Source organism: Meleagris gallopavo, chromosome 31 (assembly GCF_905368555.1).
Source record: "Meleagris gallopavo chromosome 31, MGAL_WU_HG_1.1, whole genome shotgun sequence".
NCBI classification, from domain to species: Eukaryota; Metazoa; Chordata; class Aves; order Galliformes; family Phasianidae; genus Meleagris; species Meleagris gallopavo.
In genome coordinates this window covers 1,241,423-1,264,765 of record NC_139434.1, presented here as the reverse complement: position 1 = coordinate 1,264,765, position 23,343 = coordinate 1,241,423, and the positions used below count along the sequence as shown (strand labels likewise).

Sequence of the window (23,343 nt, the reverse complement as noted above, 5' to 3'; positions counted from 1 at the left end):
GCGCGCGCGCGCCCGGTGACGTCAACGGGCGGCGGCGGCGCGCGCTCCATCCCCCGGTGGCGGCGGCGCGCGTAGCCCCCCCCCCCGCCCCCTCTCGCAGCCCCCCGGCGTCTCCGCCGCCGCCGCCGCCGCCGCCCAGGGCCGGAGCGCCCCCCCACCCCCCCACCCCCGCTGCCCCGCTCCCCCCGCCCCGCCCCGGCCCTCCCCCGCTCCGCCGCCCTCCCGCCCCCTCCCGCACCCCCCCCCTCCCTCCGCGGATGTCGGTGCGCGGGCGCGGGACGCGCCGACCCGCGGGCAGAACGGCGTGAGAAGCGGGGCCGAACCGGGCCGAATAAAGCCGAGCGGAACCGTACCGAGTCGAACCGAGCCGAGCCGAGCCGGGCCGCGCCGCCAGCATGGGGCCGCTGCTGGCCCTGGCCGGGTGCCTGCTGGCCCTGCTGGCCGCCGCGCCCGCCGCCCGCGCCCTCGAAGGTGAGTGCGGGGCTTTGCGGGGCTCGGGGCGGTTCGGTTCGACGCGTTCCCCCGGGGCTCCGCAGCGCTCCCACTGCGGGGCTCTGCGGTGCGGTGCGGTGCGGTGCGGTGCGGGGGGGGGGGCCGGCGGTGTGCGGGGGGTGCCTGCAGCGGGGCCGCTCCGATCCCGGTCTCACCCGGTCCCGGTCCGGAGCGGTGCTGCAATCACGGCGCTCCTCCGGGGCTGTGACAAAGCAGAGCGCTGCGGGGCCGCTCCCCGCGTCGGGGGAACCCGCGGAGCCCCATTCCTGCGGGTGGGGGTGGTGGGTCTGTTCCCATTTTCTCTCCTTTCCCTCCCCGGTTCCCGGTAACTTCCCCCCGCAGCGGTGCGGTGCGGTGCGGGCAGATCCGGGCCCCGTTCCTCGCTCGGCGCTGCGGGGCCGCCCCGCATCGCGGTATTCAGACGCTGCGCACGTCGCGGCCCGGTCTGCATCGATCCGCTGTGCGCGGTCGGAGCCGCTGTGCGGGGCTGCGTTCAAACGCGGGGAAGCGCTTTGCGTTGCGTTCCCATCGGGGCGATCCGTGGGGAGGGTGGGGAGGCTTTCCCTGTGCCCAAGCATTGCGCCCCACGGAGCTGCTGTTGTGGCAATAGGGCCGGGGGGCTGCGGACCCTCCCTCCCCCCTCCCTCATGGGGCTCCAGGTGTCCAAATCCCATCCCACGTTTTGGGGAGGGGGTGCACGGCTCGCAGCTGCCCCCGCAGCGCTGACACCCGTGGGGTCATTGATTGGCACGGGGGTGACGCAGCCGCTGGCTCTGACCCCACGGAGCGCTGCGGGTCCGGGTCCGGCTCCAACCCCGCTCCGTTGGGCGCAGATTCCGAAGTTGGTGGGGGCGGAGGGACGGGCATCGCTCATTGCATAAGCGGCCGTTGCCTTTGGAAACGGGGCTGCAGCAGCGGGGATGCGCTCGGGGGAAGTTCCTCCATCCTCTCCTCCGCCCCGTGCCTCGGAATGGGGCAGGAGGGCGGCACGGGAACGCCCCTCGTTGGGTTCCCAGCGCCCACCCCACGAAGCCACGTGTGCCGGCACGGCGCGCTGTGCCACCGAGTCCTTCGGGGCCATAAGAAGGAGCCCCGCTGCCGGATGAGGGGTTGGGGGAGGGTCCGTATCCCGACCCACGGCACGGGAGCTGCCCCACTTCGCACCGCCGAACCCACTGCGAAGCCGTTGGTTTGTTCCTCTTCGGCTGCTGGAGAGCGGGGAGACAAAGTCCAGCCCGGGGGTGCAGAGCCCTTCCAAAGGGACAAAGGGCGGCGGTGCCGCTCTGATCCGCCCCGGGGCTCTTCCCGGCAGCAAACAGTGGGGTCTGCGATGCTCCGGCCTCAGTGCTGGGGAGGAGGTCTCAGTTTTGTGCCCTGTGCTGCTTTGGAAATGGCCGTGGTTGGGGCACTTCGGTGCTCCTCTGGGTCTGTGCGTGTTTTCCTGCATGGGGCTGCAGCTCCCATCCCAGTGCTGCATCCCTGGTGATGCTCATGGATGTGGAGCATTTCTGCCGGGTGGGTGGGGATGGGCCCTGGGTGGGGGGGGGAGAGGAGGGGAGTGAGCCCCATGTGTGGCCTCCTCATTGCTCTCAGAGCAGCTCGGTGGCGTTTGGGGCAGCGCAGGGGTGATGACAGCTGTGTCCCCACGTTCTCTGTGTCCCCCGTGGTTGAGCAGTTGTGGGGCTGTGGCTGCACCTCTCCTGCATCAGGACAAAGTGAAGGCAGTGGGAGCAGCACCCCGACCCTCCGGAGCTCCCCATCCTGGAGGAGAGCTGATGAGGCCTTGGCGTTAATTGGTTCCATTTGCCACCAACCCACGGTGCGTGGTGCTGCTGTGGGGTGGGCACCGGCTATGGGGTGGGCACCGGCTATGGGGAGAGCTGGGATGGCCCCCCGCTGTGCTGCGGGGGGATGGGTCCTGCAGCCCCGAGGTGTGGATGTGCTGAGCACCAAACGGTCTGATTTAGCATCACCAGAGTGAGTCATTCCCCAGGAACCTGGCAGAGGGCCGTGGAGACGCGCAGATGCTTCCCATTCAGTGTGGAGGGAGGGGGGGGGGGGTTGGTGATGGGGGGCTCCGGGGGTGGGAGATGCCCTTGGTTGGGGCTTTGGGGTTGGCACGGCACTGCAGCTTTGGAAGGGAACGCGGTGCCCTTGTGGGTCAGCAGTGGAGCAGCTCTGAGATGGGCGGCCTTGTGCTGTGCTGCCGCCCATTGGTTGTGCTGCAGGGATGGGGGAGTGGGTCAGGAGGGAGGGCTGCCGCTCTGGGGGTGCTGAGCCCTTCTGCTGGGGGGCTGCTGCACCTGGGGGGGTCCGGAACGTGGCACGGGACGGGCTGCGTTGTGGGGCAGAGGCTCCTCTTTCATGTACAGAGCTGATTTTGGTTCCCCATGCCTTGCATTACAATCCCGTTGGTGACACCGCTGCTGTGCTCCCAGCAGGGCCACGATCCCACTGCCCCCGCTGAGCAGCCCCATAGCCCTGCTGTGATCCCAGTACTGGGAATGGGGCTGGGCAGCGGGGCTGACTCAGCTTCCTGCCTGCAGGCGGATTTGTGCTGGACGGTGTCTGTCTCACCCCCCTCCAGAGGGACATTCCGACCCCGTTGGGCACCCACCCCACATATGGGGTCGTGGCTTTGCTGCCCATTTCCTCCGGGCTGCCGTTCCCCATTGCTCTGTGCTCCCATCCCAGTGGGGTGGCAGCCGTGTGAGCGTGTCCCCGCCGCGTCACTGCTGTCCCACTGCACCCAGCATGCAGGAGCTGCGTTTCCCTCCCCATCACTCCCGACCCGCTGCTCCCTGCTACCCCCCCCCACCCCCCCCGTTGCCTGTTTTGTTTTCTTCCCTCCACGTCTCTTATTTTAGGAGGAATGCGGGGCGGGTTGGGGTTGCAGTGCTGGAGCCCATTCTGCTCTGTGAGGTCGCTCTGCCCGTCCGTCCCCAGCACTAAATATAGGCTGTGGTGCCTTTCTGAGCCAAAGGGGTGGAGGTGTGGGGTGGGCAGGGGGGTCCCACAGCCGTGAGGGTGGGGAGCAGCTCCACACCTCCGAAATGCGTGGACTGAGGCGCCGGAGCTGCAGATGACTGGGAAGGAGCCTAATTGGGCTGGAAGTTGTATCGTTAATTGTCTGTGCTAATTAGACTTCTTGTAGGATGTTTCTCCCAGTGAAGCAGCAGCACCGTGAGTGGTGTGGGTTGGAGGTGCTGCGTTGGGTGCTGGGTGGGATGGGGGCCCTGGCCCTACAGAGCCGCTGTGGGGTCATCAGAGCCACTTTGGGGTCGGAGCTGCTATGCTGTCAGAGCCACTATAGGGTCACAGCCACTGTGGGGTTGGAGCTGCTGTGGGATCAGAGCCACTTTGGGGTCAGAGCTGCTATGCTATCAGATCTGCTGTGGGGTCAGAGCCACTATAGGGTCACAGCCACTGTGGGGTTGGAGCTGCTGTGGGATCAGAGATCAGAGCCACTTTGGGGTCAGAGCTGCTATGCTATCAGATCCGCTGTGGGGTCAGAGCCACTATAGGGTCACAGCCACTGTGGGGTTGGAGCTGCTGTGGGATCAGAGATCAGAGCCACTTTGGGGTCAGAGCTGCTATGCTATCAGAGCCGCTGCTGTGGGGTCAGAGTCACCATAGGGTCGGAGCTGCTGTAGGGTCAGAGCTGCTATAGGGTCCGAGCTGCTATGCTATCAGAGCCGCCGTGGGGTCGGAGCCGCCATGGGGTTGGAGCCTCTGAGGGTTCAGAGCTGCTATGGGGTCAGAGCTGCTATGTTATCAGAGCCGCTGTGGGGTTGGAGCCGCTGTGGGGTCGGAGCCTCTGAGGGTTCAGAGCTGCTATGGGGTCAGAGCTGCTATGCTATCAGAGCCGCTGTGGGGTCGGAGCCGCCATGGGGTTGGAGCCTCTGAGGGTTCAGAGCTGCTATGGGGTCAGAGCTGCTATGTTATCAGAGCCACTGTGGGGTTGGAGCCTCTGAGGGTTCAGAGCTGCTATGGGGTCAGAGCTGCTATGTTATCAGAGCCACTGTGGGGTTGGAGCCTCTGAGGGTTCAGAGCTGCTATGGGGTCAGAGCTGCCATTCCCACCCCTGACCCGGCCGTGGATTTGTTGGCAGCAAACCATGGGTCGAATGCAGGCGAGCCGTGCAGCGCAGCCGTGCGTTTCCCATCCCTTTGCACCGTGCAGCTCTTTGTTTGCAGCTCGTTGGGCCGCTGCGCTGCATTGTGGCAGAGGAGCGCTGAGATGCAGCCCCGCTCGTTCCATCCGATGGTTCATCAATCCCTTTGGGGTTAATTGCACATTGCTTTTGCTGCTTTCTGCAGCCCGGTCCCGTGCTTGGATGCTCGGTGACCCCCGGGCAGCAGCACCCGAGTGCTGCGAATGGTTTCCTGCATCGGCTCGTTGTGTTTTTTATTGTTTGCAAAAGGAAGCAGTTGGCTTTAATACTTCCTACAACCGCCGCCTTCCAGAGGGGCCGAGCTGTGTCCTCCATCCCTGCTTTGGGGCACCGAATCTGAGCTCTCTTCCCAGCAGGGAATTCCTCTCCTCCTCCTGCAACCATCACCCCCCCCCTCCCAGTTGCTCCAATAGGAAGATGTGGGGTGTCTGTGGGGCGGTGTGGGGTGGGCTCAGCCCATGGGTGTCTGTGGGGCGGTGTGGGGTGGGCTTAGCCCATGGGTGTCTGTGGGGCAGTGTGGGGTGGGCTCAGCCCATGGGTGTCTGTGGGGTGGGCTCAGCCCACGAGTGTCTGTGGGGCGATGTGGGGTGGGCTCAGCCCATGGGTGTCTGTGGGGCGATGTGGGGTGGGCTCAGCCCATGGGTGTCTGTGGGGCGATGTGGGGTGGGCTCAGCCCACGGGTGTCTGTGGGGCAGTGTGGGGTGGGCTCAGCCCACGGGTGTCTGTGGGGCGGTGTGGGGTGGGCTCAGCCCACGGGTGTCTGTGGGGCGGTGTCGGATGCTCACGGTCCATCCCCGCAGCAATGGGACTCGGAGCTGTGTTCACACGGTGGCCCCAAATCCAAAGCAGCTCCTGATTGCTGCTCTCCTCTTGGGAATAAAAGTCCCTTTATGCCGCGTTAATTAGTGTACTCACAGCCCGCTAATTATTCTGGGATAGAAGTGACTTTTATTCCAGCAGTGTCCCCTCAAAGGGCCCTTTCTGCCCGCTCCTCTTCACAAGAACTATTCTGGTCCGTTTCCCCATTTTAGACAAAGTCCTTATTTGCAAAGCCAGTGAAATTGAGTTGACTCATGAATGGAGGCCAATGGCTCTGGCCGGGCTCCAGAGCTTGTAGGGCTGCGGCCGCACGCTGCTGTCCTGCATGGGGACCCACTGCCATCCCATCCCATTTCATCCCAACCCATTTCATCCCAACCCATTTCATCCCAACCCATTTCATCCCAACCCATTTCATCCCAACCCATTTCATCCCATCCCATTTCATCCCATCCCATTTCATCCCAACCCATTTCATCCCAACCCATTTCATCCCAACCCATTTCATCCCAACCCATTTCATCCCATCCCACATACAGCCCCATCCTATCTCATCCCATCCCATTTCATTACATCCCATCCCACCCTACACACATCCCTGCCGCTATTCCATCCCACCCTACGCACAGCCCCATTGCCATCCCATCCCATCCCATCTTGCTCCACACGCAGCTCCGTTACTATCCCACCCCACACACAGCCCCACTGCTGTTCCATCCTATTTCATCCCATCCCACCCCACCCACACGCAGCCCCGCTGCCCATCACCCCCCGGGCTCCATCCCCACGCACAGTGCAGTGTTTCAGCTGTCTGGATGAAATGCCAATTAATCCATACCGTGTAATTGCTTTATTGCACAGTGCGGGCAGATCCCTGGGGATCGTTATCAGCTGCAGCCAGAAGCCATAAATAACGGCCTTTGGGGCGCAGCACTGCGCTCTGCTTGGTCCCAATCCGGGGCATCCCCCCAGCCCAGGTCAATGAGGGAGGGGATGCTATAGGGGGGGTCACATGTGGCCCTGGGGGTAGCCAGCAGCCGGGACCCCCACCCCACATCACCCCCCCCCCATTACTGCCTATATATATGGGGAGGAATGCCCCCCCCCCCCCCCTCTCAACTACCCCCTCTATATGGGGAAAGCAGTGCCCTCACTTCACTCCCCCCCATTACCCCCTCTATATGGGAATAGGAATGGCCCCCCCTCCTGGGTGGCTGCCAGCCAGGCCCCCCCACAGCCCTCCCACAAATGGGGGGGGGGGGGTTTGCAGCCCCTTCTCTTGGCTGCTTTTTGTTTTATTTCTTTCTTTTTGTTCTGGTTTTGCTTTTCATTTAAATTGCAGATAAGCTGAAAAAAAAAGAAAAAAAAAAAAGGAATGGTGGCTGGGGATTATTTTGTGTTTTTTTTTTTTTCCTTTCCCTTTTCTCTTTCCCCCCCCTCCTCTTCCCCCCATCCCCCCCCCCTAAAAAACCCCACCCATTTCCCAATGCATTCCCCCCCACGACCAAACTATGGGGGGGGGTCTCACGCATCTCCTGGCTGCAGTGCTGGGGGAGCCCCCACAGCCACATTTCCTGCTGCTGTCAGCATTGCTGCCATCCTCCCCCCCCTTGCCCCCCCAGGACCCACTCAGTGATGGGACAACGCAGTGGGATTTATTCCCCTTCCCCCTCTAGGTGGGGATTCTGCTCTCGGCCGTCGCCATTTGTGGCCCCACTGCCCTCCTTTGTTTGAAGGGACGGAGGAACAGCAGGGATGGGGGATCCCGGGGGGCCAGGGAGTGTTGAGGGTTTGGGGTCTGTGCTGCTTTATCCCTTGGCTGCTCCTCAGTGGGGCCTGGGGGTGGGCCTATGTGTGTGGGGGGGTCCTGGCAGCCCAGCACCCGGTCTGCTCCCACCCAGAGGTGTTTGGGGTCCTGGCAGCTGACTTGCTTCCACTTGGGGGTATATGGGGTCCCAGCACCCAGTAGACTCCCACACGCTGTGTTTGGAGCCTGGCAGCCCTCTTGCTCCCACCCTGGGGGTATTTGGGGTCCCGGCAGCTGGCCTGCTCCCTCCTGGCCACGTATGGGGTCCTGGCACCCAGCGCACGCCCACCATGGGGGTATCTGTGGGCTTGGAAGCTGACTTGCTCTCACTCAAGGGTTTATGGGGCTCTGGCATCCCACTTGCTCCCGCTTCGGGGTCTTTGGGGTCGTGGCACCCGGTGCCCTCACTCCTGGGGGTCCTGGCAGCCAACTTGCCCTCACCTGGGGCTGTTTGGGGTCCTGACACCCATCCGGAGATACGCGGGGTCCCGGCAGCCCGCTTGCTCCCATTTGGGGTTGTTTTGGGTCCTGGCAGCCGATTTGCTCCCATTTGGGGTTGTTTTGGGTCCTGGCAGCCGATTTGCTCCCATTTGGGGTTGTTTTGGGTCCCGGCAGCCGATTCGCTCCCATTTGGGGTTGTTTTGGGTCCTGGCAGCCGATTTGCTCCCATTTGGGGTTGTTTTGGGTCCTGGCAGCCGATTTGCTCCCATTTGGGGTTGTTTTGGGTCCTGGCAGCCGATTTGCTCCCATTTGGGGTTGTTTTGGGTCCCGGCAGCCGATTCGCTCCCATTTGGGGTTGTTTTGGGTCCCGGCAGCGCGGTGGCTGTGCCACGTGTCACTGGGCGCAGCTCAGGTCCCCCGCATCCCTCAGCCCCAGCTCTTCTCCACCCACAGCCGTGCGCCCCCCAGCTTTGCTCCCCCTCAGACCCGCAGAGCAGCTCACGCTTTCCCTTTGCAAACCCCTTTTTATTTCTCCTTAAGCAGAGCAGCGCTGTCGATACGGACGCGGCAGGCCGGCTTGAAAGGAAAAAAAAAAAAACAAAAAAAACCCCACGTATTTTAAAGTCAACATTTACTCAGCAATTGAGGCAGCCCCTCCCCCCTCCCCCCCCCCCTCTTCTCCCCCCTTCCGCAGCCCAAATATTTGTGGCTCGGAGTGGGACGGGGCGAACAGAGCTCCGTTATGGCCGTGGCGAGAGCGCTGCGGTCTGGTTTGAATCTTCCCGTGCAAAGGGGCCAGATGGAAGAATTGCAAAAATGCATTTGAACTGTTTGGAGATCTTGTGCTTAAATGCAAGCCAAACAAATTAGCCTCAATCCCAGCCGCCACCCCCCCCCCCCCCCACCGCTTGACAAAATACGGCTGCGGGATCCGGGTTGTGTTGTTTTAAATGTCTCTGTTACTCAGTCCGGTTCTGCAGAGCCCGAGGACGGCCGGGTTTGGCCGCAGGGCCGTGAGCTGGGAGTGGTGCAGCGCTGCTGGGCTCTGCCGTCTCCCTTTGGTGCTTCCTCTGCGCCTGCAGCTCCGCCACGGAGCTCCGGATCGGGGCGTTCCTGCAGCCTCCGTGCCTCCTCCACGGCTGTGGGCAGAGCGATGGGAAGGGTGCTGGGAAGGCAAAAAGTGGACGAATGGCTCTGAAATCTGAGAACAAAGAATGGACGGATGGGGGGAGGCAGAGGGGAAAGCGAAGGCATAAGGGGTTGCTTTGTGGTGCCCGGTGTATGGGATGAGGTGCTCAAAGCCGAACGCGGCCGCGGAACGGTGCTGTGCCGCAGCCAACGGAGCCCGGGGGTCTCCGGAGGGGGGGGAGGAGGGGACGTGGCTGAGCCCTGTGCTGCCCTGCGGGATGTGGGAGAGCGCGGAGTGTTGGGGGACGAAGACCTACGAGGAATGCAGAGTGGATTTATTTTTCTCCCTCTCTTCTCCCCCCCCCCCCCCCCCCCCCCTTTGGTTTGGAACATCTGTTTTGCAAATCACGCTCATTCCAGCCCGTATTTATTGCCAGCCCTGTTTCCTTTATGGAGCGGCGGCCGCAGGCTCCTCCTGAGGAAGGAGAGAGTGCTGTGCCGAGCGCTGCGACGCTCCCAAAGCTTTTGGGGCTTTGCTTCCAAATGTCGGGGTTTCATCCCGCCCGTCAAAGGGAATTTGGGGTCTCCTGGAGGAGAGGAGCTTCTGCTCACCACCCTCAGACAAAGCCCATTTAAAGTGCAGTGCTGATGCCCTCCTTTATGCGAAAAGCAAATTGTTTGGAGCCTTCAAAGGAAGCCCTCTGGCTTTGCTCATCTCCATGTGCAGGAGCTGCTGGGGGTCGCGCATCCCTCACCCTCCGCAGGGAAGGAGGGTGCCCTTCTTGCTCCGGGATAACCACGTGTTCTTTGGAGCACCGTTTTCCCCTTCTTTTGCCTTATTTTCTAGCAGGGCTCACTCCTCCGACTGCTAAAGAGGGCAATGTTTGCCATGGACGGCTCTCGCAGCTGCGCCGGGCTCTGCTCTGAGCTGCCCATTGTGTGCCACATGAAGGCCCCTTTATTCCCCTCCGAGCTCGGAGCCCCTCAGCTCAGCTCCCACTTCTGCTGCCGCAGCTCCCGGGGCCGAATTTGGCTCTGTGTGAACGCAGCATTGATGCACACCTCCCCGGATTCCCACCTGGCTTTGATCAGCTCATTGCATCCATCCCTGCTCCGTCCAGGTGCCTCTCCACGGGGGCAGAGCTGGCGATGGCACACAGCGTGAGCCTGGCACGCGGCTGTGGGATGGCATTCCTGATGGAAACCCCGACACGTGCGGCTTGGGATGTTCTGCTGCTCTACTCCGCTCAGCCCTCGGTGGGACTGCGGGATTGAGATGCGTGGGGTGAACCTCCGTGCTGCTGTTGTTTGGTGCAAAATAAAGCAGCTGTGCCATGCCGGGTGTCGGGGAGCATCTCCGGTGCACAATAAGGCACGGAGGTCCCATCTGGCTCAGCTCTCACCCTGTGCAAAGACAGACCTGCAGAGTGGGTGCTTGGAGTTGGGGTGGGGGCTCTGGGCTGCCCTGCTGCTCTGCTGGTGAGACTGAAGCTGAGTGGGGCTGGGACCAGGGGGCTGCATGGGGTGTGCGTGTGTGTCTGGGGTCCTGGCAGCCGACTTGCTCCCACCCGGGACATTTGGGGTCCTGGCAGCCGACTTGCTCCCACCTGGGACATTTGGGGTCCTGAAAGCTGACTTGCTCCCACCCGGGACATTTGGGGTCCTGAAAGCTGACTTGCTCCCACCTGGGACATTTGGGGTCCTGAAAGCTGACTTGCTCCCACCTGGGGTGTTTGGGGTCCTGGCAGCTGACTTGCTCCCACCTGGGACATTTGGGGTCCTGGCAGCCGACTTGCTCCCACCTGGGACATTTGGGGTCCTGGCAGCCGACTTGCTCCCACCTGGGACATTTGGGGTCCTGGCAGCCGACTTGCTCCCACCTGGGACATTTGGGGTCCTGAAAGTTGACTTGCTCCCACCTGGGACATTTGGGGTCCTGAAAGCTGACTTGCTCCCACCTGGGACATTTGGGGTCCTAAAAGCTGACTTGCTCCCACCTGGGACGTTTGGGGTCCTGGCAGCCGACTTGCTCCCACCCGGGACATTTGGGGTCCTGAAAGCTGACTTGCTCCCACCTGGGGTATTTGGGGTCCTGGCAGCCCACTTGCTCCCACGGCTGGCTGAGTCTCAGTGTGGGGCTGCTGGAAGCCTTGGGGGGGAGGGGAAGGGGGGAGAGCAGGAAATCTGAGGCAGCGCCGTCTCTTTGCTGTGGTTGTGGTAGCAAACCCAGTGTTTGTAAACTCATGGAGGAGGGTGAGCTCCTGCTGGATTGGGGGCCAGAACACAGAGACCCCTGTGAGCACAGCAGAAGGTGGGGGGGGGGATGCTGGGCGCGTGCTCAGGAAACGATGCCTTCCAATTGGGAAGTACCCCAGGTTGGGTTGGGGTGGGTTGTGGTGGGCTCTCCAGATGTCCTCCCTGAGAGCTCAGGGTTGTGTCTCTAAGCCAGGATGGGCGCAGAGCTGCGGGGGCTGCAGGGGGGGGGGGAGGCGTGATGCAGGATGGACCCTCCTGGTTGCAGCACTGGGCTGAGCTTTGCTGCCTGCCCTGTGCTGCGCCGATCTGAGCTCCGTGCCCGTGCCATGCGTTGCAGTGGTACAAAGTACAAACACACACACACGCATTTTTGCTTTAAGTTCGGTGCTGCCAGCTGTGCATCAACCAAGAAAGAACTTTCCTGCAGTGTCTGCTGGCCGAAAAGCACAGCTGTGCATCGCCGGGAGGGGGGGGGGCTCAACTCTACCCCTCCCTGCTGACAGCAGTGCAGTGGTGGGGGGCAATGCTGGGGGCTGCACCCCCCATCTCCATCCCGCCACCATCCCACAGCCAGGTTGTGCCGCTGTCTGCGTGATTTAAAACCACGGCTTTTTAATTCGTTCTCGTTTGGCTTTTCTCATTTTTATCTGTTTTTTCCCTTTCTTTTTTTTTTACCATCTAGCATAGAAAGCGCAGCGCCTTGGGCTCCCAGGAGCGAATTCATCCGAGTTAAATGATCTTTAAAATCTGTTAGCGCATCATGGATCTCAGCTCCTGCTTTCTCGTGGTGTAATTAATGCTTCAGTTTACGTTTTCTCTCTTCCTCAGGGGCAGGGCTGATGGATCTGATGCCAGCCTGCAACCTTCGCTCAGCCATTAGGAAGGAAAGCAATCTAGTCCTTAATTTAAACTACTTTTTGTTTTTTTTATTGGGAAATGTCTTTGGGAAGAAACTGATCTTCTTTATTATGGTTATTTCTTTTCTCATCCAGCACCGAAGACTTGTAGCCCCAAACAGTTTGCATGCAAAGATCAGATTACGTGCATATCTAAGGGCTGGCGATGTGACGGGGAAAAGGATTGTCCCGATGGCTCGGACGAATCGCCCGATATATGTATGTATGATTTTCCTTCCTAATCACCCCTTTCTGTTCTGCTCCACCCTTTGCCCATTGCTCGAGGTCCCCTTGTTGCACCGCCGGATGCCACGCGTGGGGCAGCTCCATCCGTCCATCTGTCTGTCTGCCGTCCCGTCCCATCGAGGGAGAGGACGGCGCTGCTTTGATCTGCTTCCATCCAGATGCTGAGGGCGCTGGGCCGGGGGGGGTCTCGCAGATCAGTTTGTGACGGGGGAGGCAGGAGCTGCCCTGGCACGGCGGGGCGGGGGGCGCGGGCTGCAGAGTGGGGCTGGGACCTCAGCCACGGGGGGGACGGGGGGGGGGGAAGGGGCAGGCTGCGAGCAGGAGCCTCGCCGGGTCGGAAAGGGCCAGGCAGGAGCTCCTGCAGAGCACATCCCCTGCTTCTGTGTGCCGGGAGAGCAGCCCCAGGTGCCAGGTTGCTGTTGACACCCGGCGCCGCGGCCCCGTCCTCCCTCCGCGCGCAGCTTTCCTCCCAAGCAGGCTGCGGTTCGGCGCTGGAGTTATTTATTTCTGAAAGCAAAAATGATGCAACCGTCCCCTCCGTGGGAGGGATGGGGGGTTGGGATGGGCTGTCTGGCTCCACTCAATCAGCAGCCCTGGAAAATTACTGCGGGACGGCTTGGAGGCCTTTCGCAGTGCTGGAAGAAATCCGTCCCGATGGAGGCATTCCGCTAGCTGTGCCCGTGCCCATCTCGCAGCGCTCTGCTCATCCATCCGGACAGGTAGACGGACGCCCGGATGTTTTTTTCCACCTCTTTTTCCTCGTTCTTCACTGCCTGATTGGTGCCGGTGGGGCTGCAGAGCCGGGCAGGGGCCAAAGCGGCCGCTGTGCTGCGCCGGGAGGACGAGACGCGGAGGCTCAATCTTCGCATCTGTGCCCGCTACAAGATGGGATCCCGCGTCCCGAGGGCAGGGGGGACCCCAGCTCTCACATCCTGCACTTCGCCCGGCGTGAGCTGGCAGTGCCGGATGGGCATCGCCCATGGGTGCCTCTCCCATGGGCAGAGGGATGCTCAGCTCTGCCCGCTCCTGCCCAGGCTCGTGCAAACGGCCCGACCTGTCGGCGCTGGCAGGCATCTGTTGGTTTGCCAGGCGAGTTTTCTCACGCCACTTTGGCACCGGGGCATCTAGAAGGCTCTCATCCCCCTTATCTTTTTGGCGGGGAGAGAACGATTTTTCTTCCTGTTATTTAATTATTAGGATTTTTTTTATTATTATTCCCAGCCCTGGCTGCGGATGCTGCTCTGGCAGCCAGGCACGGCTATTTACATTGCAGTAATGTACTCATGTCAGAGGCTCTGGAAGCGCTGCCTGTTATGCAGAAGGTTTTCCTCTCCAGGGAATCCTTTTAAGCATTTGCTGGCGTTGCTCACGTGCTCGCTGAGCGCGGGGAGAGTTCCCTTTTAAGCTCTGTGGATGCACTCGTGTCCATACGAGAGGCATGCACTGATTCTTACCCCACCACTTTCACATTCCACCATGCTTTCCCGAGGAGCGAAACTTGGACGAGAGCCTCCGCCCCACTGCGAACCAAAGGAGCATCGGGAAACGGATTTGCTGTGGCTGCCTGATGGCTGCTCCCCCCCTGGCCCCGTGCCCCAGCCCCAGATGGGTGTCGCAGGGCAGCCCGGGGGATCTGCTCACGCACTGCGGGGTGGCAGCACCCTTCCTGCCGCCCCACCGCACCCCACGGCCTTCGGAGCCGGAGGTGTTTGCATCCAGCAGGGCAGTGCTTGAAGCCAAGCAGTCCTGTCCAGTATTGGCCTTGCAGGAGCAGGAGGAGCTGCAGCAGCAGCTTGCCCGGAGGGACCCCTGGCTGATGCTGTGCTGGGTGCCGGCACCCACTGCAGGGCCGTGGGCAGGAGCTGCCCGTTCCGGGTCCCGTCTGTTCCTTTTGCAGCTTTCCCCACTTCACGTCTCTTTGGGCTGTTGCCAAATCAATTACGGCCCGTATTTATGGAAGAAAGAATTGCTTTTCTTCTTTCCCCCCCCCTCCCTTTTTTTTTTTTTTTTTTTTCCCAAGTGAGGTTAAAATTCCGGCCTAATTCAGCTCCTTGGGGTGTACCACAAGCTTGTCACATGTAATAAATGGCCTCATTTATTAGCAAACCAACACAGTCAAAAGCAAACAGAGTGGCTTGTAGATTAATCCTGCCCTGTTTGCGATAAGCAGTTTGATCCAGGCTCTGTGCAGGGAATAATGGACACGGCAGATCAGTTCTGACTGATGAACTGTGCACTTTATTTCGGTGCCTTCCTTCTTTCGGCCTGCTTGTTGAGGGTGCTTAATTAACCCCCTAATTTGCGGTTATTTGATGGCAGTGTGGCTCGACCCCCCTTGAGGAAGGGGCAGAGCAGCACTTTGGGGCTGGAATGCAGAGCAAAGTTGCTCCCAGGGCTGCAGCAGAGCCCGGTGCTCAGGTTCTCATCCCCAACCCTGCAGTCCATCCCGTATGGTTGGACCCGAGGATCCCGAAGGTCTTTTCCAACCTATGGCTCGATGTTGATCTCCCAGCGCTGAGTGAGTCTGCGAACTGGAAACATTCCTACACGTGTGGGAAAGGCAGCCTGTGCTCACAGGAATGGGATCGTTGGATTCCCATCCTTCGGGCACCTCTTGTGCAGAGAAGGGCGCGTTGCTCTGCTCTCCCAGCGTTGCTCACGTTGCACGAACCAGATGGTGGTGGGTTGGAGTTTTTCACCTTGGCACCCGGATCTTTTCGTGTGCTCTGGGCGGGAGCTTTGCACGGATTCCCCACCGCACTGCTGTGCTCTGGGGCCGCTCGCTGCTGGACTTGCCAGCTCTGCAAAGCGGGGCTCGGTTGGGAAGGGCAGAGGAAAACAACCCAACCCTCTGCGGCTGCTCATCCAGAAACAATTTGCTGTTTCATCGCTGGGTAGGGTGGAGGCTCCCACTTGGGAGGGGAATGCTGGGGGCTTCCCGTGCACAGGGGCTGCACGCCAGAGCTGTGTGTCCTCCCTGCTCCCAGCCTGGCTCTTCCCAGCGCTCCCCATCTGCGTGCTGAGCCTGGGCTGACTTACATGGCAGCGCAGGCTGAGGGCAGCGGGCGTTGCTGTGCAATGCAGGGAGCGGAGGCTGAGTCCCTGCGCTGTTCCGCGGGAGGGAAGCACATGATGGAGATGAGGGGGGAGGAGGAGTGCGGCCCCTGTGCCCGGTGGGGTGCAGGATGGGCTGTCCTGGGGCTGCCAGCGTCCCCGTCACAGCCGTCTGTCCTGCAGGGAGCTTTCAGCCCTCGCTCGAGCGCTGCCTGCCGTCGGCCCAAGGGTTGGGGCTGAAAGCGCAGCCGGGGCGATGCGGCAGCTCCCTGGTGGCGGAGCTGCGGGCGGAGGGCACTGAGCGCGGCTCCCAGGGGCGCGTGGCAGGTCTGGGATAAGTCCTGCAGTGCCCGAATCCCAGGGCGTGGAGCCGGCGGGTCCGCAATGGGAGCTGGGCACGGCGGTGCTGCTGGGGCCCATCTGCTGTGTGCCCCCACGGGAGCTGCTCACGCTGCTGTCTCCCTCTAGATTGGGATTTTATCATTTGCTTGCATGCTGCTCTCGCCCCAGTAGAGGTACAGTGGTGACTCCAGCAAGAGCTGTTGGAGAGTTCCTTATCCAGCCCTGAAACCTGAGAGGTTTGGGGACAGGGAGACCAGGATTGCTGCTGCTCCGCTCTGCACCCCGGGCTGCTGCTCTGTTGGTCGGAGCCGAGGCGCCGGGAGAGCTTTTAATGGGGTTTGGGGATATTATTTGATTTGCAGGGTGTTTTGTTGTTTGCCTCAATGCCGTGCCGCTTTTCAGAGAAGCTTAAAAAATAAGCTGTGCTTCTTTTGTAAGTTTGTGAGTTAATAATGGAGATTAAGGCTCCTGGTATCGTGTAACCCCGGTGCTTAACAACCCCCTGTGAGCTGCCTGCCTGCACAAGAGGAAGGAAAGGGTTTGTTGGCACCTGTGGACGTGCTTTGGGCACTGGGGTTCCGTGCACCCGTGTGCCTGGGGAGGTGTGGGACCCCAGAGCCCTAAGCAGGGATGCTCAGTGCATCCCAGTGCCCCAGAGCTGCTGTGGGGCTGCTGCGGGGTGAGCTGCGCCCATCCATCCCCATGCTGGGCGCTGGGCTGGGTGCGGGGGGAGGTGATGGAGAGGGGCAGCTGGCTGCACCCGGATTTGGGGAATGACTGCCGTGCCTTCTGCTGTCCTTGCAGGCCCTCAGAGCAAAGTGTCGCGGTGCCAACCCAACGAGCACAACTGCCTGGGCACCGAGCTGTGCATCCACATGAGCAAACTGTGCAATGGGCTCCACGACTGCTTCGACGGCTCGGACGAGGGGCCTCACTGCAGGGGTAGGAGCTGGGAGCTGGGTTGGCATTTTCTTGCTTATCCTCTGCACAACAAGATTTGTGGGTAGGTGGGGGACGGCATCACAAAATGCCCCCCCTGCTCTCTTTCCGGGGTGAATCACGAGGTCCCTGAGCTGCTGTTGGTTTGGGGTGGACCCAGGCAGCTCCCCTGCTGCTTTGTGGCCATGCTTTGCCCTGGTGGAGGTGCTCGTGCCCCTGTCCCAGCAGCAGGCGGGCCGGGGGCAGCTGAGCTGGCAATCTGCACACTCAGAGATTATCCAGAGCCGCTTGCAAGTAAATGCCCATCATTCCTGAGCCTGCAGGCCGTTAAATAGCTGCATTGTCTCCTGGGTTTAACAGCTTGGAGAGTTGGGATTCTGGTTCAGATAAGAGATGCTGATGTACTTTTTTCCATATTTCCAGGAGCTTTGTTCCCCCCCCCCCCCCCCCCCCCCCCAGGCTGCTCCCTGCTTGTTAATCCTGTTGGGAAACTCTCCCCAAATCTCAGCACGCATCGCTGCCCGGTGCACAGATCAGCTGTGCATGTCCTGGGCTGACCCCAGGGCTGGCTCTGTGCTGTAGGAGAGCTCAGTGCTTCCAGCCCCGGGTGGGGGCTCTTTTGGGGCCATTTCCACCCTGTTTAACCCAATCCCATGCTGGGACACGCTGCTTTGCTGCCCTCCGTCCTGCAGCGCTTGGCTGGGCTTGGCTGGGAAGTGCCGGCAGGAGGAGTGCGGGGCTGTTTGTGCAGCCCTGCCCTGGCTGACAATTAATATTTAGCTAATAGGTCTCACCGGTTAAATGAGAGCTCTTTTTTCACAGCTGGGCAATGCGTGACGCAGTGCTGATGGCAACCGGCCAGGGCAGCTGCTGGGTGCTGCTGGGGTCCCAATGGGTGCTGAGCCCCACACCTGCCCCAGCCTTTGCTCCGTGTTTTAGGGCTGTGCTGCTCATCCGGGTGCTGCTAATCCAGCCTGGAGGTGGATCATTTGAGAGCTGCAGGTTCTGAAAGGAGCAGTGCAGAGTGAGCAATGCGCGCTGCTGCCGTGCAGTGCAGTGCAGTGCAGTGCAGTGCAGCTCCCAATGCTCCCAGCAGCCATCCGGGTTCAGAGCTTCCTCTGCTGGCTCAGCTTTGTCCTGCAGAGCACCCAGTGGAGCTGCATGGCCCCATCTGCCCCTTGGGGGCTTCTGTGCCCCTGCAGAAACCCCCAGGAGATGGAGGTGATGCGATTGGAGCCTTTGTGCTCCTGCCATTGTCTCCCCTCCCCACTTAAGGCTGTGCACTCTTAGGGCTTTTTCCTATTTTCTTGGATGCCGTGGGGCTTCGGCAAGGAGATATGAACCTGAAACTGAGCTGTCCCACGAGGGGAAGGGTCCCGTGGGGCAGAACCCACTGAGCTCTGCTCTGTTTGTCTGACCTCTCCTCCGGCTTTCTTTGCAGAGCAATTGGCCAACTGCACAGCGCTGGGCTGCCAGCACCACTGTGTGCCCACGCTGAGCGGCCCTGCCTGCTACTGCAACAACTCCTTCCAGCTGGCTGAGGACAGGAGGAGCTGCAAAGGTGGGTGTGGGTTTGGGGGCGCTCAGAGCGGGGCCCTAAAGGGGCTCTCATGGGGTTCAGCACCTCTGGGTTCCCAAGGGGGTGGTGGCCTCCTTGGAGTGGTGGTCTCCCTTCGGCCGTGGGGCTGTTGGGGGGGGTGCAGTGCTGAGCTGAGGAGGAGGAAGGATGCTGACTGTGAGCACACATGGGTGTGAGTGCCCTGGGAAGGGCGTTGGATATCAGGGAAGGGTCAAAGGAGCCGTCAGATCCTGGGAACGAGTCCCGAGGTGAGAGGTTTCAGTGGCTCTGTCTCTCATTTATCTGAGCAGAGGTGGGAAGGGGACGTTATCAGCTCTGCGTGCAGCTCTGGGTGAGGGCTCTGTGGTGCAGCAGCCCTTTCATCTCGCAGAAGAAAGCAGCATGCAAACCAGGGGGGTGGGAGCTGCGCAGGAAAGCAATCGGGGCTGGGAATTGAGGTGCAGCTTTTGCAGAGCAATGAGGAGGGCTGGGGGCAGTGAGGCCTCGAAGAATCCGTGGTGAAGCAGAGCTCTCCTTTGGCTTCCCCTCTGCCCACTGCTACAGCCAGGGCTGCGAGGTGACGTTCGGCACGAGCTGTGCTGGGGGTCCTTTGCTTTCTGTGCGTTGCTGGGCTTCCTCGCACATCCTGTCCTCCCCTCACGTGGCTGTGCCAGAAGGATGTTTGCTGCTCCAAACCCCCTTTCGTTTGATTCCTTTGCAGACTTTGATGAATGCACTGTGTATGGCACCTGCAGCCAGACTTGCACCAACACTGAGGGCTCCTACACGTGCAGCTGCGTCGAAGGATACCTCCTGCAGCCTGACAACAGGTCCTGCAAAGCCAAGAATGGTGAGAGCCTGGTGAAAGCAGCGGGCTGCTGGTGGGAGCCCGGCTCTGCTTCTCTGCTTTAAGCCGCCCTGACTGCCGTGCGCGCTGTCGCAGCCCCATTTCTCTGCTCACCTTCCCAGAGCCCGTGGATCGCCCTCCCGTGCTGCTCATTGCCAACTCCCAGAACATCCTGGCCACGTACCTGAGCGGAGCCCCGGTGCCCAACATCACCCCCACCAGTGCCAAGCAGACCACGGCCATGGACTTCAACTACGTCGAGGACACGGTGTGCTGGGTGCACGTGGGTGACAGCGCGTCCCAAACCATCCTCAAGTGTGCCAAGATCCCCAACCTGAAGGGCTTCGTGGAGGAGCGCTCCATCAACATCTCTCTCAGCCTGCACCGTGAGTGCTGTGCAGCCGGGGGGGCTCTTCCTGCACACCTTCCCTCCCCCTTCCCCTTTTAGCTTCGGCTTTTCCCTCTTCCTTCCCTCTGATTATTGCTGGTGAGTCCTGCGGTTTCTCTGTGCAAACACACGGAGAGGAGCGGCGCGGCGGGGATGGGGACGGAGGCTGGGTGTTGCTTTGGGGACAGCAGCTCTTCTCATTTCCTCTTTTCCTTTTGGCCCCGTGTTCCTCTTGCCTCAGTCCCCACCCTGAGCGGTGATTACAGGAATCCCAACCCCAAATCTGCTCCGTCAGGCTGTGAGTCAGAGGGCGACGGTGGCTCTGTTCGGTGCGAGGAGGGTTTTACAGCACAGCCTCCTGCTGGGGCTTGCTGCTCCCAGCCCCGCTGCTGGGATGTCGGTTTGCTGGGGGGTGGAGAGGAGGGCACCGTGAGCCCGTGGGGTCACAGCAGAGCGCTGCCACCCCATTTTGGGCTCCCAGGGGGCGGGCGGGATGGAGGGAGCTGTGTGTATTTATAGGGAGAGGCCTCACCCATTGCTTTCACAGCCTGAAATTAGGCAGGAGGGGCTGAGCTTTGCCTCCCATCCCCAGCACGCTGCTTTGAGGTCTGACTCTGTGTTCTCCTTTCTTCCTGCGAGGTTCCCTCTGGCCACGCTGGGTCTCTCCGTTCAGTTCAGCAGGGGGGCAGAGCTCAGGTGCTGCTTCCAGCAGAGCTCAGCGCTGGCGTTTTCGTGTCCTGCATGTATGATGCCCGTCCAGGGCTGGCCCGTGGCCGTGGGGTCCCTCCTCTACCTCAGCTCTGTACTGCTGAGCACTTTGGCTCCGGCATTTTGGGCTCTGGTTTTCAGCCTCGGATATTCATCCCCCTGATCCCAAAGCCTGGGGTTGGTTTGAGGATGTTCTGATGAGGAGATAATGTCACTCTCCTCTCCCCCCCCTCCTCCCCCCCCAGGGACACTAAGACCTGTGAACCCAATTAGCAGCTGCTGCTTTGTGGTGTTGATCAGCTCACAGCAGGAGCCAGACTTCCCTGGTGCTAACAGGGGCTCCATCCACATCCCATGGGGCACCGCAGGGCTGAGAGCAGCAGCCCGGTGCCACCGGACCCTTTGTGTCCCCTCTGTGTCCTTGCGAGGAGATGACTGGTGTCACTTGTGCCATGGGAGCTGTGCTGGATGCTGTTAACCAGGCTTGGCCAGGGCTGCTGGATGCTGCAGCGTTGTTTTCCCATCTCCTCGTGCTGCTGAGCCCTCAGTGCAACAGTGCAGACGTTCTGTTCCCAAATGCTGTTTTGTGGTTTAGCTCCTTGCCCGTTCCCTGCCCCCAGGAGCATCCCACCTTTTGCTCTTAGGGAAAGAAGGGTAAAACCCCACCAGCAGCAGAACAGCATCGCTTTGGAGCTCAGTTCCTCCTTCCCTGCCCGGTGCTGCCTTCTCCACGGGGTTGTGAGCACGCAGGAGCCCCGGCCCCATCCTTCCTGCCCGCGCCGAGCTGCAGAAAGGGGAACTTGTTCTTTCCTCCCTTCCTCTCTTTCTCAATCCCTCCCCTGCTCTGTGTGAGAATTCCAGCCCTGTTTCTAATCAGGGGGAAATCCTGGCAGGCACCGAATGCATTCAAGGACAGAAAGCAGTGTGTGCTGCTGAGCACGGAGCCCCAGCACCATGGAGCAGATCCATCCCGGGGGCTGCAGAAACCTCTCTGGGGGCTGACCCCCACCCCTGCCCCATCCCGGGGCTTTGCTCCACTGGATTCCAACCTCTCCATGTATTTCCTCAATTCCTTTGGAGTTTGGGCTTCCAAGGGACTTCCAAGGAGAAGAAAGCAAAACCCAATCTGCTTATGGGCCCCACGGCAGCACCGGGGGTCCCACACAGACCCCTCTCCTCTCCCTTTGGGTGCCAGTGCTTTGCACGGCCACAGCTGTGGGTTCAGGGTTTGCTGCCCCAAACACTGCAGGCGTTGCATTGCAGGGCAGTGCATTGCCTCGTGCTGCAGTGCATTGCCTCGTGCTGCAGTGCATTGCCTCGTGCTGCAGTGCATTGCCGTGTGCTGCAGTGCATTGCCTCGTGCTGCAGTGCATTGCCTCGTGCAGCATTGCATTGCCTTGTGCTGCATTGCGTTGCCTCGTGCTGCATTGCGTTGCCTCGTGCTGCATTGCGTTGCCTTGCGCTGCATTGCATTGCCGTGTGCTGCATTGCATTGCCTCGTGCTGCACTGCATTGCCGTGTGCTGCATTGCATTGCCTTGTGCTGCATTGCGTTGCCTCGTGCTGCATTGCGTTGCCGTGTGCTGCAGTGCATTGCCTCGTGCTGCAGTGCATTGCCTTGTGCAGCATTGCATTGCCTTGTGCTGCATTGCGTTGCCTCGTGCTGCAGTGCATTGCCTCGTGCTGCATTACATTGCCGTGTGCTGCGTTGCATTGCCTCGTGCTGCATTGCATTGCCTCGTGCTGCATTGCTTTGCCTCGTGCTGCAATGCATTGCCTTGTGCTGCATTGCCTTGTGCTGCATTGCATTGCCTTGTGCTGCATTGCCTTGTGCTGCATTACATTGCTGTGTGCTGCATTGCATTGCCGTGTGCTGCATTGCATTGCCTCGTGCTGCATTGCATTGCCTCGTGCTGCATTGCGTTGTCTCGTGCTGCATTGCATTGCCTTGTGCTGCATTGCGTTGCCGTGTGCTGCATTGCATTGCCTCGTGCTGCATTGCGTTGCCTCGTGCTGCATTGCGTTGCCTCGTGCTGCATTGTGTTGCCTCGTGCTGCATTGCGTTGCCTCGTGCAGCATTGCATTGCCTCATGCTGCATTGCGTTGCCTCGTGCTGCATTGCATTGCCTTGTGCTGCATTGCGTTGCCGTGTGCTGCATTGCATTGCCTCGTGCTGCATTGCGTTGCCTCGTGCTGCATTGCGTTGCCTCGTGCTGCATTGCGTTGCCTCGTGCTGCATTGCGTTGCCTCGTGCTGCATTGCATTGCCTCGTGCTGCATTGCATTGCCTCGTGCTGCATTGCATTGCCTCGTGCTGCATTGCATTGCCTCGTGCTGCATTGCGTTGCCTCGTGCTGCATTGCGTTGCCTCGTGCTGCATTGCATTCCATTGCGCGCTCTGGAGCACTGCTGCTGCTGGCGAAGGGCTGCAGATCTCTCTTGATTTATCATTTCTCATCTCAAGGTTTTCTTTGCCTTTCATAAACCAAACCCCCAGGAAGGGGTTTGAAATATCAGAACTTTCCATCCTGGCTGCGTTATAAGCCTTAAACAACAGCAGTCGGCCCGTTATTCAGGTCCCTTCCCGGGCTGCATCCATCTCAACGCGCGTGGCCAGGAGGTTTCCATTGAGTCCATCTCAGCCCCGTTGCTCTCCATGACCCAACCAATAAGCAGCAGAGCTGCAGGGTGAATGGATTGCAGGGAGGAATTAATGCTTTCCTGCCCCGCTTTGCATGCAGGGCTGTTTTTCTTCCTCCCTGCAGCCAAGAAAGAGGCTCCGCTATGGACGCGCTTGGCAAGAAGGAGGGATGGGCGTCGTTCCATGCACGGATCGCTTTCTTTGTGTTTCTGTTTTGCTGCTCTGCTTCTTTGCTCAGTGCAGTGCAGTGAGCTGCAGGAATGGGCAATGCAATGCAAATTGCTGGGGGCTGCAGCTGCAGCTCGGTGCTGTGAATTTGGGGGGGTCAGGCTGCAGCCCCTTCCCCTCCCCCCCCACTTTTCCATGCCCCCCAGCAGAGGCGCAGCGCTGTTTCCGCGTTGCTGGAGATCAATGGGCGAAATTAATTCCCACGTTAATTGGGGATCCTGTGGAGCACAGAGAGGTGGCACCACGCATCCGTCTGTATGTCCATCTGTCCATCCCGGGACCCCTTTGGGTTCCTGCAGCATCCCATGGAGGTCTGGGGGTGCTCCCCCCTCACAGCCACGAGCAGCTCTGCCCATGGAACGGCCTCGTTAAACCCTGAGC

General features: G+C 60.6%; 1 protein-coding gene across 9 annotated transcripts in view; it reads left to right on the top strand.

The window, feature by feature from the left end:
- The first annotated feature begins 236 nt into the window (after positions 1-236).
- Positions 237-23,343, top strand: part of LRP1 (LDL receptor related protein 1) — a 63,032-nt gene continuing 39,925 nt past the window's right edge. For 5 of the 9 annotated variants that reach the window (XM_085212236.1, XM_085212233.1, XM_085212234.1 and 2 more), the window contains exons 1-6: positions 242-471; positions 12,110-12,232; positions 16,460-16,597; positions 18,036-18,155; positions 18,874-19,002; positions 19,122-19,385. In XM_085212236.1, coding sequence (XP_085068362.1) covers positions 396-471; positions 12,110-12,232; positions 16,460-16,597; positions 18,036-18,155; positions 18,874-19,002; positions 19,122-19,385 — 850 coding nt within the window. In that variant the 5' untranslated portion in view covers positions 242-395. Of the gene's footprint in view, positions 472-12,109; positions 12,233-16,459; positions 16,598-18,035; positions 18,156-18,873; positions 19,003-19,121; positions 19,386-23,343 lie in introns of all 9 variants that reach the window. The other 4 variants (XR_014880256.1, XM_085212237.1, XM_085212230.1 and 1 more) reach the window with 2 other exon arrangements.